The sequence below is a fragment of the Cryptotermes secundus genome, unplaced genomic scaffold (genome assembly GCF_002891405.2).
Source record: "Cryptotermes secundus unplaced genomic scaffold, Csec_1.0 scaffold116, whole genome shotgun sequence".
In the NCBI taxonomy this organism is placed as follows: Eukaryota; Metazoa; Arthropoda; class Insecta; order Blattodea; family Kalotermitidae; genus Cryptotermes; species Cryptotermes secundus.
In genome coordinates, this window is record NW_019732857.1 from 582,801 (window position 1) to 601,697 (window position 18,897).

General features: G+C 35.7%; 1 protein-coding gene across 3 annotated transcripts in view; it reads right to left on the reverse strand.

Annotated features, from left to right (window-relative positions):
- LOC111867781 (slowpoke-binding protein) overlaps positions 1-18,897 on the reverse strand; it is a 274,904-nt gene that overhangs the window by 238,115 nt on the left and 17,892 nt on the right. The window contains exons 9-12 of one of the 3 annotated variants that reach the window (XM_023857928.2): positions 17,430-17,495; positions 12,228-12,339; positions 6,617-6,717; positions 3,711-5,696 (exon numbers count right to left, since the gene is read on the reverse strand). In XM_023857928.2, the coding sequence (XP_023713696.1) occupies positions 5,687-5,696; positions 6,617-6,717; positions 12,228-12,339; positions 17,430-17,495 (289 nt within the window). In that variant the 3' untranslated portion in view covers positions 3,711-5,686. Of the gene's footprint in view, positions 1-3,710; positions 5,697-6,616; positions 6,718-12,227; positions 12,340-14,989; positions 15,722-17,429; positions 17,496-18,897 lie in introns of those variants that run through there. The other 2 variants (XR_004513370.1, XM_023857930.2) reach the window with 2 other exon arrangements.

The following is an 18,897-nucleotide window of genomic DNA, read 5'->3' on the forward strand; positions in this document are numbered from 1 at the left end:
CTGGAAACTAACACTGAAACCACTAGCACACTCACAAACGCGACCCCGTTACAGTGCGTAGACTAGGTAACTACTCACTGAACTAAAGACTTGCTTCTCCCTGTCGAGGTGAAGGAAGCACACGAGTCAAAGAGGTACTAACGGAAGAAACGTCAGAACCAAAGAAAATATGACCTCCCTTTTAAAACACTAGACAAGGGGAGAAACGACTTTCGTTGAATGAGGCCAAGTATTCGCATAGTTCATTTTATTATTGGTGTTATTAAGAAATAGTACCATATTCCTTTAAAATATGAATTATAATTATTGGTCATAAAAATTACTATGAAAGCCTGAAAGGATTGCCAAACGGTAGAATAAAAACATATAGATACTAGAATTAGACAAAAGAGGTTATCAAATGTTAATTTTTATGTACGAAATAAAATGTAATTTGATGTAAAGCGAATGCATCTTCGGCGACGATTAAATGCATACGCACATTTTAAGATTCTGTTCCACTTCTAGAGAGTATTGACTTGTTTACTATTTGATAGGAAACATTTTATAATATGGGCGTAATATTACTCAATACAATGAAAATCTTCTTGTTACGAAAACCGACAATCCGCCAGTCACAAACAGCTTATTTTTGTACATGAAACTTCCCCTGTGTGGGCCTAATACGAGTATATTTTGATACACGTGTGCCAACATTAACTGAGTGAGGTGAGTGTGTACATGAGGATTTATGTGTGTATGCATTTCTCTGATGGAAACAAGAAACATAAATAAATGAATTTACAGTTTGCAGTGTCGACCAAGTACCAGTAGTATCGTATTTGTCCTGATATTCATACCGTAATTGGCGGTCTAAGGCATGTACTGTCTTCGCTCGCTTAGAAACCGAGATCGTGGGTTCGAATCCCACTCAGGGCATGGATGTTTAGTTTGTGTGCGTGCGTTTTTCTGTGTTTGTGTACAGGTAGAGGCCTTGCGACGAGCTGATCACCCGCCCAAGGAGTACTACCGAATGTTTAAAATGTAGAAACACCGAAGTGAACGGAGAAGTTCATGGAGGTAGGCCTAGACCCACTGGGGCTGTAGTGCCAAGGAAAAAAATGGCTAGACCATAAATTTAATGCGGCAGAAAATTATTGTTTACAATTATTTTATGACACCGGTACACACTTTTCACTCCATCACCGAACCTACAGAACGGGACGTCAGTGCGGAAGTGTATGTGTCATGAAAATTCAGATTATCACAGCTTTAATTCAAGCATTGTAATAAAGAGGGTGAAAATAGCCAGGGCCTTTCGAATAGTACACGTGTCAACTGAAAGTTCGGTACCTATTAAAATTATGGAATTATAAGCTAAAAAACTAATTAATGGAGCCAAAATCGAACTGTAATTATGAATGCACAAATTTTATAAGATTAAACTATAGAAGCTAACTTCGGAATACCAAAATATATAGGATATACAGTATGATACGTCGGATGTGTAGACAAAGCAGGCATTTAGTTCTAAACCACTGACATATTAAATTTGACTTAGGAGTTTTGTGTCCTCTAAGTGCAACGTCGTTTCACTATTCTTTCTTCTTTATATGAAGAAAGGATATTGAACGATGTTACAATTAGACTGCATAAAATCCCTGAATCAGGTTAATAGAGCGCAACAGGATGCTGAAATGTAACATTATTGACAGATTAACATTTACATTCCAAATGCGCTTCACTTCAGGATTGAAGAATTTTAAAATTACCTCGTACTTTAATAATTAACTATTACCGAGGCTAACTCTCATATGAAGATGTACATTATACACGGAAGTTCAATGGGTAAGAATAAAATTTAATGCTATTTTAAAGCTTCCTGAATGACTCAGAATTGAGTACTAAAATACAGATAGATAGCAGATGCTTTTCGCCTGAAACAGTAGCAAATTCGCGGAAATTTCAGTAACCACAATTTAATTCTCCTAATTACTCCAAGCTACTTCCAACATAATTGAAAATAGAGGCGAATTTCGAGACTTTATATAGAGCTAGGTTTCAATAGCTTTGTTATTTCTGTGATGTGTGTTATAGGGGATGACATCTTACTCATATATTTTTTTTCCTTGGCACTACAGCCCCAGTGGGCCTAGGCCTACCTCCATGAACTTCTCCGTTCACTTCGGCTTTTCTAGATCTTACACATTTGGTAGGGCTCCTTGGGCGGGTGATCAGCTCGTCGCAAGGCCTCTACCTATACACAAACACAGAAAAACGCACACACACAAATTAACATCCATGCACTGAGTGGGATTCAAACCCACGATCCCGGTTTCCAAGCGAGCGAAGACAGTACATGCCTTAGACCGCTCGGCTACCGTGACCGGCATCTTACTCATATACAGGCCCAAAATATTTCATAATACAATAGATAGATTATAATAATATTTTTAACTTTTAGTTCCAAATCTATTAAGAAAGTTTTCAGTACAACATGAGAAAAATTATACTGGTACCACCGGACTCGTTACATATCAATATCAAAAAAGTTTTGATAATTTCTGGACCAGTAGGGTTATTTAATGAAACAGTAACATGAAGAAAGTTNATTCGAAACTCTTGTTTTGTCTAATTTGCTACACATGGCTACAGTTCAAGTCCACGTTGGTGTTCTGGCGTCGGCATTAAGTCAGACACATACAGCACTGTAACAAAATGCATATATTTATATATATTTTCAAACTAAAATAAACTGTATTCGCGTTTACTAATTATGAACAAATAAATGGAGGCATATCTATTTTAACTACTAACCCGTCCTGTGACACATTAGTTCAGTCAGTGGCACCAAACGAATCTTCTTGACTGTTTGTAAATAAGTTCTCCGGTAGAAACAGGCCAAAACTGGAGGCCCATGTCCTTCCTCGGAATAAGTTTCCGCCATTAGTCAAATGTCTACCATACTCAACTCGATCACACGCTCCACGGCGAGTGGGTTGGTGTTCGCCATAGATTTCAATTCAGGAAGATGTCAGATCGATTCTATGCTGGAACACCAGCTGACCCGAACAATATATTTCGCGATTTTCTTCAGTCGCTCCAGACAAATTCTTGGATACTCCCTCAATTGCACCAGAACTGTTTACTTCCGAATAATTTTCAATTTATTGCCGATCATTCATCCCCCATCCGATTCTGTGTAATCTACATACTAACAACATGGCCGCGCCATAGCTCAAGCGGTTAGTCGCTGGCTTCCCACCGCGTTGGCCCGGTTTCGATCCCGGGTCTGGTCAAGTGGGATTTCTGGTGGACAAAGTGGCGCTGTGGCGGGTTTTCTTCGAATACTTCGGTTTCCCCTGCCAATCTTCATTCCACCAAATTCTCCATCATCATAATCACCCAGGGCAGGTACAATAGGCTAATCAGTGGCTGCCGTGCCGAGTGGACCCAGTTGGACTACATCCCCACTAAGCGAAAATACTAACAACATCGTAAAAGAAGCCATAGAAATCAGACAAGCTTCACAAGCATATAACGTGCAGAGCAGAAACTGCTTCCTTGTTGAAGGCGGTTCTCTATAAACTGTAAAGGTTCGGCCACACAGAGCGCTACGCTATGTTCGCTACGTACGCTACGTAGGCTGTGTACACTCTAACATAGGGAACATAGCGTACGTAGCGTACGGAAGTCTGTGTGGCCAGTCACATTGGCAATAAAGGGAGATTTTTTCTGTTCGTATAGCAAACATAGCGTACGTAGCTCTCTGTGCGGCCGAACCTTAAGTCGTTTTATTTACATTCTTGTTAATTTCTTATCGATCATGATACCGCGAAAGTGGAGCGTAAATATTTAACAGTGACGTTCTTTGTGTAATGAATGTTTCATTATGTAACCGGTTGAGACTGTCTGGCAATGACAAGTAGAGGTCCTATTTGAGTTGTGAATCAAAAGGAGAGGAAAAGAATGCACCGAGATATTTTATACGTAATATTTCCAGTTCAAGGAAGGACATGAAAACGCGGCTTGGCATCGCAGAAATTAGCACATTCACTCGTTCCGCCTAACGGTAAGAAGCTCTTACAGGGCACTTTGCACTTTCCTTACTCACTTACAGTATCACAAACGTATGTTGTACCATATCGAGGAATATAAGGGACGTTCTTCCACCTCATTCCTGCGAGCAAACCTATGAAAAATTTATTGTTAAATAAAGTTATGCTATATTATTATTTCTTCAGTGCTTGGCTGTAATTATCTTTCAACGCTTGTCAAGCACGTCATTAATGAATTGGAACTGAATTAATTATTTACTATTATTATCTCTTCAATATGTATATATATATTCTCGCCGCATATGTTGCCGTGATTCAAAATTTGAATTATTATAATTGTCTGAATAATATAAGTTATCTTGTTTTGCCTCTGTTTGTTTTTTGTTTTGTTTTTTTTATCGTTCTTGCTTTATAATTGGCCTTTCGGCTATTGATTAAGCACGCAAAAAAAAAGTAATTCAAATTAATTTAATTTCATTCAAGCACATAATAAAGTTTTGCACAATTTATTGTCAAATAAACTGAACATTTCCAGACTCTCCTAATGATATATTACTTGATTTCATAGTTACATATTATCTAGGGCTCCACCTTGGGTCTTTTGCTTAATATTTTTATCGATGACATATATGACAAAATTTATCAGTTCAATTTTTATAATTTGCTGATGATTTGAATATGTATCTATCAGTAAAGCCAGTACAAGACTGCAGTTTACAGACGGATTTAATGCTATACAAATATGATGTTTAAATATTATTTGGACTTCAGCATTTAGAGAATTATCGTAATTTCCTGTTTTCGTAACAGTAACACTATCCATTCTAACTACCACAATAATGAAGTTTTAGTTTCTAATGCCGACTGTGTGAAAGATCTTGTTGTTATGTTATACATTAAACTGGTTGAACAGTAAACTGCGTTTACATCAACTCATTACTCGTAATTGCACATCTTCTGAGACGCTAAATCTTCTTGGGCTCGTTTGCTTCATAACTGGAAATTTTTATTCTTTGAAAGCTGTAGGGTTTTATATGTTACTTTAATTAGGTCAGAGCTCGGGTATGCCTTGGTCTCTTGGAATAATATTATAATGGCACATTCCAGTAAACTGAAAAATATAAAAAAGGAACTCTCGAATTTATGTTTATTAGTTTCATTTATCTTGCAACTGTGATTTGTTTTTAGAATGTTTAAAGTTAAGAACATTCAAATCTTGGTGATCTATTTCTTTATAATGCTTTTAAAGGGGGAAAAGGTCACTCTCGCATGGACACTCTCAGCCTTTGTATAACCACTGAATTAATTCGGAACTTTTCCATGTTTACTGTAAGCAATACTGTAAGTCCAGTCTTCAGCAAGATATGCCAACGACCCTAATAGTATATGCCAGTTCATTTGTTTTTTATAGGGATGTGGTTTCTCAGGAGAATATATTTTATTTGTATATGCTGTTGGCAAGTACCCGCAAACAATGATTATTATTACATATTACTTTTTATTCGGGCTTTACTGTAATCTATGTTCATTTCATTCCTTTGTCATGGAAACTGATTATGATCGAAGCTCTGTGTGGGACTGGTATTACGCAGTTTCTTATTTTATATTTTGAAATCTCTGCTTATTCACGAGTCAACTCTCCGTAATTTTCAATTTATTCTGAAAAGAAACAAATGCAATACATTGCATTAAGGACCAGAATATACAGAGAGTGCGAAATATTTGTGTGCTACTGGACGTAAGTAGATCCTCTAATATTTGTTATTGGTTTCAAATATCTTAGAGACAACATCTCATATGTGTTTATAGTGGCAGTTTTCAATATCAGTTTAAGATGATTCACTCTATTTCTATCGACTACAAATCAGTCACAACAACTCGGTCATAGAAATTATAATAATTTTCTCTGCATATCAAGTTGAAGAATTTCACTCACTTTCCGTGAACTCCTTTTTAGTCCGAAGATTGTCGCCACTACCAGGTAACAACTGTTATGCTATCTCAGTGGAAATGCAAAGAATAAGCCAATTTATACCGTGATCATACATTTCACTACAGCTCAATTAAGTACATGGGGGACGAATGCATAATGACATGAGTAAATGGTCATATTTTCAATTCCATATTCCCTTGTTATACTCAATCGGTGACATGGTGTGGCTATTCTGTTGAAAATACACGTAATACTACCACAGTCAATAAGTTCGTGGAATGGCCACAAAGCGCTCGTACGGGAATTTCCTGCCAATATGTTTCAGCAATGTTTTCGGCAGCTATATCAACGTTGGCAGACTTGCATAACGGCCAATGGCAACTATTTTGAGGGCCGATGTGGATCTGGGTAAGTGTATGTGAATACCTTGTATTATGAAGCAATAAAACCACATTCCACGAACTTAATGACTCTACCACGTAATATATGTATCTAGGGAGAAATTACCACTAGAGATATACAGTAGTACTTCAACTATTTATACATTCAACTTTACGAGCGTCAAATTTAACATGTAGTATAAAGAATAACGAAATGTGTGGCTCGGTTTAAAAGAGATGTAGGACGCTCTTGTTTCAGCAGCTACCTGAGGAGACATCTTGTTTCCATGGATACAGGGCTGTCGTCCTGAAGGTGCAGACTGAGGTCGCGGTGCTCCTGAGGGGCAGACAACCACCACACGTCGGGCTGCGGGCAAAACAAAATTATCTTTGTCTCATCATTCTGCTGCAGAACAAAGGAAGAGCGTTAGTTCTATGCAGCCGCTTTGTCAGCTGGCGCGGTCTTATCAGAACTTCCTTCTTATATGTTTCTCGCTCTTCAAAAGGACTTCACTCGTAGTACAGGAACTACGGAAATCATTATTATTGTTTACATTCCCTACAGAACGGACAGTACTTTGTAAGATGAGGTATCGACTAAATAATTAACGTTAATATTACTACATCTACGTCATGAGCCTCCAATACATTTTTATATACATAAAAAATATAGAATACTCCAATTTGTCCGTGGGAAAACAACAAAATCACAAAATCCAACGACTGACTCGATGATGTAAAGCATCAATCGAAGAATTTTATTCTTGTCTTATACTATAACTTTTGTTTTATATAATCTAATTTATTGTGTTTTTACGTCAAGTATTTTATGTAATTAATATTATTGTATCCAATTTTACTAGTACTGCGGTTTAGTGGTGTATATACGTTAACCGTGCATTTGCCTGATGATGGCTATTAATAGCCGAAACATGTAGCAGAGCCAAACTTGGCACTGATCTTGATATAGTTGTGTTGTGACGGTTTTAATAGAGAAATTGTATATTATAACACAACAGGATGCATGAAATGAAAATTATATTAATAATTATTACTCTTTAATTTATTGTTATTTTAGTTTACATTCCTTATTTTGAAAAATAAAAGTAGACTTATGAGATCATCTTGCAGTCTATGTTTCTACATAGTACGTGTATATGTGAATCCTCCCCTGTTATCTTCTGAATGCCTAAACCAATCTTTACGGAACTTGGTATCTATTTCATGACACCTGACCTCATCTCAACGATGTAATTCATAAATCCCTCCTTCAGTAATACCATAATTATAGCCTCTCAGATTTCTGAGCCAAATCTTAATATTGCTTTAAACCCTGCATCACTCTTTATGAAACTTGGTACGTATATCGTACCACATGAAGCCATCTCAAGTGCATAATCTATAAGTCTCTTTGTTCTGTAGCCTCTGAAATTATTACGATAATAACCGTAATGTTACTTAAATGTCTGAACCGATCGTAATTCAACACCTGAGACCATTCCAATGACACACTTTGTAAATACCTTCCATTAATAATGCCAATATGACAGCCATCCTAATTGCTGAGGCAAGACCTTAATATTGCTTGAACGCCTGTACCGACCTTCATGAAACCTGATAAGAACATCATGGCATTTGAAGGAATATCAACGGTATATATCATGATTCCCTACTCCCTGCCTCACTAATACCAACATTGCAGCCACAAAATTTCTGAAAATTGCCTTAATTCAGTACAGCTCAGATTAGGACACAAAAAAAGATAAGAAATATTGAATTCTTAGTCATAGATTTTCTAATATCACAAAGTTATTGAAATCCATTCCTAACACCACAAACCATTTGAAAATTACCGATTAAATGAGACAAGTATCCAATGTAACTTCACAGCATAAAGTCATCTAACCAAAGTTAAAAATATTTAGGAACGACATTAATAAATAAAACTGACCTTCATGACAAAACTTAGAACAGAGTAAATTCCAGGCATGTTTGTCACAATTAAGTTAAGAAACTTTCGCCTTTCTCTTTGCAATCTGGAAACGTAAATATTAAAATACACAAAACTTTAATTTTATTTATTGTTTCGTATGTATATGACACTTGGTCTCTTACATCAAGGAAGGAGTCACATCACGTGCATTTTGAAGAGGATGCTGGGAATATTTGGTCCTAAGAAGAAGGAAGTGGCAAGAGGTTGGAGAAAACTACCACCAGATATCATTAGAATGGTCAAATTAAAGAGGATGATAAGAAATAGACGGAGAAAGAAGTACCAGAGGAGTAGGAAATCTATACAAAGCTGTAGTCGAAAAGCCGTAAGAGTAGAGACTCTCTTCTCTTTCTGGTGGGTTATGTAATGATGTTCTTTGTATTTAAACTGTATAGAATCAGATAGAAGAATGATTGATAACTGGTTATTTGGAAGGGATTCAGAAAGATGAGGCAGCAGCCTAATCCAGCAATTACCCCAGAGGTAATAAGGAGGGACTCGGAGCCACGGAATATCTAAGCCAAGACAGCTGATGTCCCGACCGAGGTTCGAATCGAGCGGCACCTGGACTGTTCTGTAGACCACACTATTCGGCTGAGGTAAGTTGATAGACATAGGCCTAGATGGGAGGATACGACTAAACTTGTTCATAAAGAAACAATTTGTGGAGATGCGGACGGGATACTTCTCCTTTATTTATTGACCACCTAAGCTTCTCAAGGAATCTTATCCATTGAGTTAGCTTATACCAAAAATATTTCCATGTATTTAATGAGTAGACACGGGGTTTGGACTGGTAACTGGATTTATTATCACAAACTCTGTAATTTTCTACAGTACGCACTAAGACTTCTCAGTCTGATGTGTCTTAACCAGTCGTTGCTTGGTAACGGCTCATAACGTCGTAGATTCCTCAGCTTCCATATCCATGTCCTTATCAGACACCGGCTATCTTATAGCTCCTCATGGTCGCAACTATTGGCCATAGACTCCTAACCGCGTGTGGACACCACTGGCTACATTCACTATCGCTGGCTAGCACTCCCTTCCGACGCAAAACTCGTCTCTCTCGTCTGACATCCGATTTCGGTTCTCTGTATATAGTCTCGACATGGAGCCAAGAGACAACACCGTCTCCACCAGTTCCCCCATTGTTGGACGTGTATCTGTTGCTGCGATCACGTTATTTAGTAACCATGGAAACGTGTTTACAAAGCCATTACCTAGCAACGGATGCCTTCTCTGGTTCTGCAATTCTGGCTTTGAACGGAGATGTCATAATATGTACATAAAACTCTCAGGTATGTTTCTGCCCCTAGCCAGTTGCAGGGACTTAGCAGGAACGCCTCTAGAGGCATCACTTGACGGCTCAATTAAGAAAGCTCCTTAGCGGGGGATACAAATGAAGTAAATAAGTACACAGAACATGCACAGGGTACAAGTCAGCAGTGGTGTTCATATCAGTGGGTGCGGAGATTAAAGCAAAATCTCGAAATGGTCCATATTGCTTTTGGATGCACGGCCACACTTACCATTTTTCTTCACCCGCTATGTCCAAACGGGGCAAATAAGCCAGGGTACGGTCAGATAATTTTTTCCCATTCTGCTTAAGCAACAAGAAAACGACTTGAAAACCAACCAGGTCATGAGTTCACGGCCAAAAATAAAACGGTTGGACAGGATTTAGTGATAATTTAAACCACTTGCTGATTTACATAAAGGAATACAAAACATTAAATTAAATATTAAATATAGTATGGATCAATAAATAAAATGTATTGATGTTTCTTTAAAAAAATTACAAGATTTGTCAGAAAGACGGATATTACTCCGGGTAAAGCTAATATTGTATAAATATGNACTACTTAAACCTGATATGCTGCCTGGCCCAATGAAATTTCCTCTGACTTTTCTTCCTAAATATAAAATATATAAGTACATGCTTAACGACACACGTTGCCTTCTCGCTCTCTTCCCACTGATGTTCTGCCTTTCCTTGCGCATGGTAATCAATACCCAAATGCCCCCTCCAATCCCGCTTTCTGTATTGTAATTGCTGAAAGTTCGTCAGTATCTTGAATTAACCCTCATTTTCAGGCACCCAATGCGCACTGAGTACACCTGACAGGAACTAATCATCCGTAAACTAATTACGAAATACCGCTCGCAGCCTGAGTCAATTCTCTCCGACACCTTCGATTTTAATGCATTATATTCAACCTCATTCCCAGAAGGCAATCTATTTTAATAACAGAGTGTCTCCTCTGGGGAAGACATTTACACTCAGGGCTATGGTCTATTGAGAGCCCGTTTCGGAAGCTACAAAACAGCGGCCTCCGTAGTCTAGGGGTAACGTTCCCACCTCATGACTCAAGGTACGCGGGTTCAAACCCGGCGTAGGTTGTGGAATTTTTAAGGGCGGAAATATTCAGGGAACAAGTCCTCCGGTAGGGACTTTAAGCCGTGAGTCCCGTGTCGTAGATTTACGGCACGTAAAAGATCCTCATGGCTCTAGGAGACCTCTGAGCAAAATTAGGCAACAATTTCCCGCCCAAGTAGTTTCCAACGCCTCTGGTAGATGGGTACCGGTAGGGTATGGGGAAAGTAGAAATTAAAGGGGAACGCACAATGGACCAATAACTCGTCTAAGTGCATGGGGAAACCCACCCCCTCTAATAATAATAATAATAATAATAAGAAGATACAGAATACATCATTTAATGTTAGCGGTCATGAAGTAACTACCGCAGATCTTCTGGAAAAGAAACATTTCCAACTTCTCTGCTTTCTAATTACTTTTCCAGATTTCGCATAACGACCTTCAAAGCACAGTCAGAGCGGAGCCATTAGAATAATAACTGAAAGAACAAACGAACTTTTTCTTAAGCTAAATCCTTTTCAAATGCATCACTGCTGTTTTAGGCACGGCGAAATTTGGAGTCGTGTAAAAAATCCAGCGGTGTAAAACTCATCATGAAAAACTTAGCTTATCAAGATGATGATGATGACGTTATGTATGGTGTAAGGCTCCCTCAGCGGTGGTTATAATGAGTTCTACATTCCAGAATATAGCATCTTGTTGTCGGTTGAAAGCAAACCGACGTTTCGGAGGAACATAACGCCTCCATCCTCAGAATTCAAGAGTAAGCTTGGCAAGGAAACCAGCAAGAAGCATGCAGCAGAGCTTCCTTGCCTTTTCTGGAACCCTGAAGGAGAAGCCAACATGTTAGTCCGAAACCCATTGACTTTCGGCGACCTAGACGAAGTTAGAGAACCGTTACTGTGAGAACCTTAAATCGTAGATGAGGTCACCCTCTTTCCTTATTCAGGAGGTTCCAGGTTAGATTATGGATTCGGAGAGAGATCGTGCTGATGACTTCAGTGATTATGTTCAGTACCCTCTGGAAATTTCGGATAGATGTTGTGTTGTAAAATAAGCCACAGTGTTCCCTTCCACATTCTACCGCAAAAGCGGAATCCAAAAAAACACGACTAAGTCTACGAGACAGTATACCAACCACTATAAGAGAAATTAAGTCAAAATTTTAGAAGAAATGGTAAATCTGAACCACGAAAACCTTTGACCTGAAGAAGTAAGTAGAGCCAATTCCAGGAACACGGTACATATTACGTATACATAAAACAATATGTATAATATTTGTATAGGATATTTTCTTACTGAAGCACCTTCATCTTTATCCGACGAATTTCGGAAATATAGCGTGCGACTGGGAACGAACGCGTCTTCTTCTGTGTCACTTAACCCCTGATTAATCATCTTTCCAACATAGGTATATGTTACCTTTTCCCTTACAGTTTCAAGATAATCATATTGAACCAAAAATAATCCCTGGCCACCGCATATGACAAAATAAATGCCCTACCTTAATTGAAGAGGGTTCACATTCGGTGCCTTGAACTTCTGTTGAGTCCTCGTCCCGACGCCAGGCGCCACTACTGCCTCCAGCGTCATCATCATCTCCGCTGCAGCTATTTCTGTAGCGAATAAGACAGTCTTCAATGACGGTACACTTAGTCCTTTCCAGTAAATTTACTTTAAGTAGACTTAACAGTATGTTCAGTCTCAAAAATCTAATCCTGTGCTGAATTGATTTTGTCAACGTGTTCAGGTTAGCAGAGAATGTCGCTGAATAGTACGTGTATTATATTGCACTGTCGTAGGATAGCTGTATTACCACGGTAAACAGCGACAATTGTAAGATTACGTGGAACCTAACTTGGAAGAATGATTTGAGTTGACAAAGGAATGTATTTCTATACGGACGTCATAACCGAAGAGAATCCATCGAATCAAACCCAAATGCAAAAGCTAACATATAATATAAATAAAAGAAAATTACAAATAGTGGTAACAAAATATAATTATAGGCGTCTATAAAGCGAATACCTTGAAAGCAGCATATTGCATAAAGAGTTAATTACATCTCCTAATAATTAAATACTTTTAAGCTGGCATATTACAATATTAATTTCTTTTAATAGTCTAATGAGTCAACATTTTGTGAAAGAATGTACAGAATTTAAATTACAGACAGCTATAATTTTAAATAAAAAGGATGATTCTGAATTAAGTTTTTACGCTCTCTTCATTAAACTGTGAATGTACGTAGTAAATAAACACAAAAGTATATTCGAAATATCTTTAATGTTAGACAAACAAATACAAACCCTAAATTATTTTTAAGTAAAGGTTCCATATATGGGCATAACTTCGTTAAAATAGTGTTCATTTAGCATGTGAACTGTAAATGAGACACATTCTTAGGACAGGCTACGTCGTAAGATATTAAAAGAAAATATACAAGGAAGGCGACTTGCATTTAGAAAATAACATGAGAAGAGTTTTGTTTCCTAGATTATTCAAGTCTTCATTTTATTTTACACAGTTTCCTAATTAGGCAGATTTAGCTCCTTGCAGTATTAAGTGCTAAAATTTGTATTACCTTCACTTTCACTTGCAGATATTACATTGCTCTGAAATTTCACTGGATAAGTAATTATATTCTGCACCATATTCTCAGAAAACTCTAAGTATTAATGATGTCCAGTTATGGGTTATATGGTGTAAGGATAGAAAATTTTTTCAAGATCTTCTATATTAAACTCTATCAGATTTCAGTGTTGATAATGTTTAAGTTTCAGACAGAATTACTTCTGGAAAGTCTCAAACCAGCAGGTAAGAAATCAATTTTAAATTTACACACACTGCTTCCAATGGACAATTGCAGACATCAAAATGACTTCAACAGCCTCAGACAAAATGCTTAAGAAAAAGGTATTTTTAACATATGCACAAAGTCATGCTTATACACCCACAATATTAATACAATAAAATGCATCAAGAAATAAATGTAATCTCTATGTTATAATTAGGAATCAGCATTTTTAACATTCAACTTTTATTTGTGTGGAAGGTCCATTTTAAATGTTATCCTAGCACAATGAACATACACACAGCACTTCAGTGACAAGAGGAGTACAGGACTAAAAGATAAACAAAATATACTCCTCAGATAAAAGTACTAAACATCACATCACTGCACAGTTCGAAAGAATGTGAGCTGTTAAGAAGTGATATGAATAAATATGTACAGAACTTGGTAAAAAATTAAAAATTTCTATTAATTTTAATAGCATTAATTTAAAATGGAATAACTTCTGTTATTATATTACTTATTTGTGTTAATAAAATGTGTTTCCTTAAACAGGGGGAAACAGATTTTAGGAAGAAAGGTAGAAATAATATATGTGAAATGTTATAAATATTTTGTTACTCGGTTACTTTTACCTGTGAATAAGAAATAATTAATAATGTCTCTTGGTCCAAGTCAAAAGACATAAAGAGTAATAAAAACACAAAATTACTCTGAGGGTGGAATTCACAAGGGCCCTGAAGATTAATTCAGTTACTAAGAATATGAGTGTTCTTCCAAAGCACGTATCTGCTCATCTTGTGTGTACTGATAATCATGCATTATGAAAACTAATGTGCTTCTAATATAGTTTTCTCTGGAATTGCTGCATACAAACGTAGCAATTCTCATGAAGGAGCCATATTCAGCAACAATTTATTATAAAATAAAATAAAACTAATAAGAAAAAAGATATGCAGTCTATTTATATTATTTATTCTCTCAAATAGATTTCTAAGCATCTCACTTGCATATAAAAACTTAAGGGGAAAAAATGGACAAAAGATGCCTCTAAAGATGGTGAATCATGCATTATTATGGATAGGAGAACCCTCGGCAAATAACTCAGACAAAAAAAGAACAAATAATATAAATTTGAGAAAATATCAGGGTTTAATTTTCCCCAAGTCCAGAGATATTTGTATGCTCACAGAACAATGCAACATCTTTTACCAGGTAAATTTTGAAATTACTAAATGAAATAGGGCGTGCATGTGAAGATAGAAGGAATATATTGGTGTTTACCTTAAGACATACAGCATAGTCTTCAGTATAGTGTCTGCATGATGCAAAGAGAAGGAGAAAAAAAGACATGCACATGAAACATAATAAGAAACACACAGTTAACCAATTACAGTACTTCTCAGAAGCAGGTAGAATGAAGCTTATATTAACAACATAAGCAGTGCAGTCAAAAAGCAAGGGACACAAAGTAGGGTTTTGCTTTGAAATTTATTATTTTGTATGTATGATACAAGGTGCGGTGTTAATGTAGAGTACAAATCAGCATGTAAACATTGCACACATTCCAACAATATACAAATGCAAATAAATATTGAATATAGACATTCACATTTTTTATAAAATATGTAAGAATTACTAATTTGTGAATTCTGTGCCCATAAAATAACAAGAATGTAGAAACCAATTATTTGCTTGACAGATTCGGTTATGGTCCAATAATAAATTTCCAAATTAACCACTTTTTCTTCTAGTGCAAATGTTTAAAAAATCAGTTATGTCTGACAACTTTGGAAATTTGTTTAATATTATTGTGACTTTTAGACAAAATCTACACTAAAAATATGAACACATTTTTCCTATCTCTTCATGTGAAGCACAATTTAACTGCAGTCAACATTGGTACATTAGATCACTTGATTACTGTTTGAGTTTTCAGACACTGAAAATAGTTGTCAGTAGGTACATGCTGAATGAGCAGAAACTTAAAATCACTTTATTAATTTGGAACTTCTATTTAAAAGCATATTATATGAATATAATTACTGTATATGTATATCCAATTTCACACTTCAGTTTCACAAAAGTAGCGAAAGTTTCTTATTTTCCTCTCCTCTAGATTGTGAGGTTCTACTTGACAACTTCCATTCAAGCTACTAGAGCAAATGTAGTCTACCTGGAGGCTAGATGAATCTGGGCTGAATCTGGAAAGAAGATATTCAACAACCGATCACTGTATTGGTTGTATTTATAAAAGATTCCACTTTTGAAATATTGATGATGTAGACACATAGGTAGACTAGCCTTGGACCACTTTCAAGTACCACTTACTTTCTTATAAGAGAATTGCAGCAGAATTTGGAATAAGTGATTCAGTCTGCTATTTAAAATACAAACAATTATGTACAAAACATCAATTTGCAGATATCCCTAGAATCTGGCTGTACTGAACTGTGAACAGGTTGACTGGAAACTGTGTAAATAACTCATAATAAATTTGTTATGGCCAGTCATTTCCATTTAAAATAAATTTTGCTACAGAACTCATGACGACAATTAATTATTAAGCTAAAATTAGGAAATATTATTTTGTAAAATAAATTTACTCATAGACAAGATCTCACATTGCTATCTAAATCACTTTAATTCAAGGTAAAATCCTGCAGATTTCTCATGAACGTGGATAATTATCTACATACTGTTCATTGCAGAATTGTAGTTATATATCGTTATTTTAATGAGTAAAAGTAGTTTATCCTCACAGCAATCAAGTATCATATTGCTGCCAGGAAATGAGTTAGAAAGTCCATTCAAATATCCGAAAATAATTTAAAGTGATTCTAGTTATATCAAACAGCAGATGTGCGAAGTTGACAGGACTGTTCATGGTTTTGAAAGAGACATCTGCATCGTCAGTGGCAGATTATCCTGACTTCCAAATTCAGTAACAGACTTGAACTTATTAACATTCATCTGCAAGATAATGTGACAGGACTGTTTTAAATGTGGTTATAAAGTGGCCCAGGACTTTGTGACTTCACATGTATGGACAACAATAAATGTACAGTGCATCAAATTTACATACAAGCATGCTTCAGCAAAAGACAAAGCAGAGTGCTAGGTACCATATCTTCATTAGCACTAATATACTGTCAGAACTCAGTGAAAATTACACATTTTGATGCATTCATTTCATTTACCAAAATGAAAGATTCTATTTGAGACTCAGGGTAAAGATATTAAATTTTTAATAACAGGGATTTACCCAGAGTTTTCATTGTAACAAACACATTTCTGTGTACAACGCATATGAAGATTTCTGGGTAACTTATATAATTTAGACACAAAGGGAAAAGAAATTGCTGAAAATGTAATTCTCTTAGATTGTTCATGTATGTATATTGAGCCAACATTGTGAATATTATGAGTCCCATTAAAATTTGTTGGTTTTGTCTTGAAGAACGTCAAATAAATTAAGAAGTTGAGAGATAATTTAATGTTACCCACAAAAAAACGTATATTTTATTCCTTTCATGATATTAATGACTGTTATGGAGTCAAATTAGCAGTCTATCTTTCAATTTATGAATTATATTAGTAAATTACTTTTGCAGAGAGAGAGATAAGTTAGGAAGCTGCTATTAAATTGATTTAAATAATAGAATCCTAACTTTCATTCTCAGTGCTTTGTACAATTTAGAATTAATGCCTGGTATTAATTTAGTTCATATCAAAAAAATTCTGTTACCGTGCTACAGGCACAGTATAAATATCACTATAGGGTGAACAATAATAATTCAGTTTTTAAATTCACATATAATTATCTGTATAAAGTAACTGTGAGGAAGCATTTGGAATATACTATTTACATTGCAAGATGTTACCCCGTGATATCACACTCCAAGCACTTACCTACGTTTCCCCATGTCTGGAGAAGTAGTTTCTGTAGCAGAAGAGGTAGAGTGTGTTCTTTGTCCCCTGTAACATATAATCACAATATTATATACTCTTGTGGATGTTTCCGGGCTAGTGGTAATGGAAATTATTCACTTCAAGACTCAAACCACAAGATATACTACCAAACAAAATCCATTAACTAAGTATGTAAATATGTGTAAATATTTTAATACAATAAATGTATTTTATTTGCAAGAACCCTCAGATAAATAATTAATGCAGTCAATGATGCAAATTCTTGTTTGAGGAGCCAATAGTGTTCCATCAGTCAAAATATTCCTTGTCTTTTATGGAACATGACCATATTCACAAAAAAAAAAAAAAAAAANACCAATACTTTTTACACCCCTATTCTAAGGGGTTCAATTCAGTTCACCCTGTAACCATCATTTTCTCTACCTACATTTAAGTCCTTTCTCATACTCTCTGTTTGTCTAATTGTTACTAAGCAAATAATATGAGTATTAGATTTTAAAGAATCCAGTCAATGCAATTAGACTTGTGGATTAGATTTCAAACACAAATTACTATACCACCAGTACTGAAAGATAAAGGCGGAATGAGTATTTTTATATACTTAAAAATTACATATGATGATACCCACGAAGAGGAATAATTAATATGAATACAGCAATAAGGAATGATTCATGATATTACTTTTTTCTTTTGCAGGGTGAAAATTTTTGCATGCTGACTGCTGGATATAAACACAAAATGCAGCATAGCACTGTGTTGTGACCTAACATTAAAAATTCATAATAAAGAATTAAAATATTCTGAACACTTTCAATTTTTCATTACACCACTGCAAATAAAATATAAAAAGTATTACACAGTTACAAAAATAAATTATCGTTTTTCAGTCATTTGGATTATTTACAATTCACATCTGCCCGCTTACAAATATAAACATGAACCCGAAGCACATAAGACAAAAGACCTACCGAAATATACATAAAAATAATTAATAAAATAGCAAATTGTGTCATAAAACTATTCCTGTCTTCAGTATATTGGAAGTTGCATAAGAAAAACACAACTGTATTGGCTGTAAGAAAATAAAACACAAACAGACTTTGTCCTTTCAAAAGTACAAATAACGGAAGATTTTTTATGTTGAATTGTCCAGTAATTATGGCTCAACAGCAACCCATATTCAAATATGAGCCACATTACCAGCAGTTTATAATTTTCTTCTCACTTAACCAAGAGGCTTCATTCATTATTGTGAAAACTAATCATTCTACTTTTTGAATTACATAATTTTCTCATTCTGGTGGCCATGACTGAAAGCACATTGATAGATGGTCTGGCAAAGAGCTTTGGAATGTGGCCAGTATTTCTTCAGAAGTAGGAACTGTAAGCACAAATGGTATAAAACAACTAGTGCAAATTAAAGGAAAATCTCTTCCTTTTTCTTGAG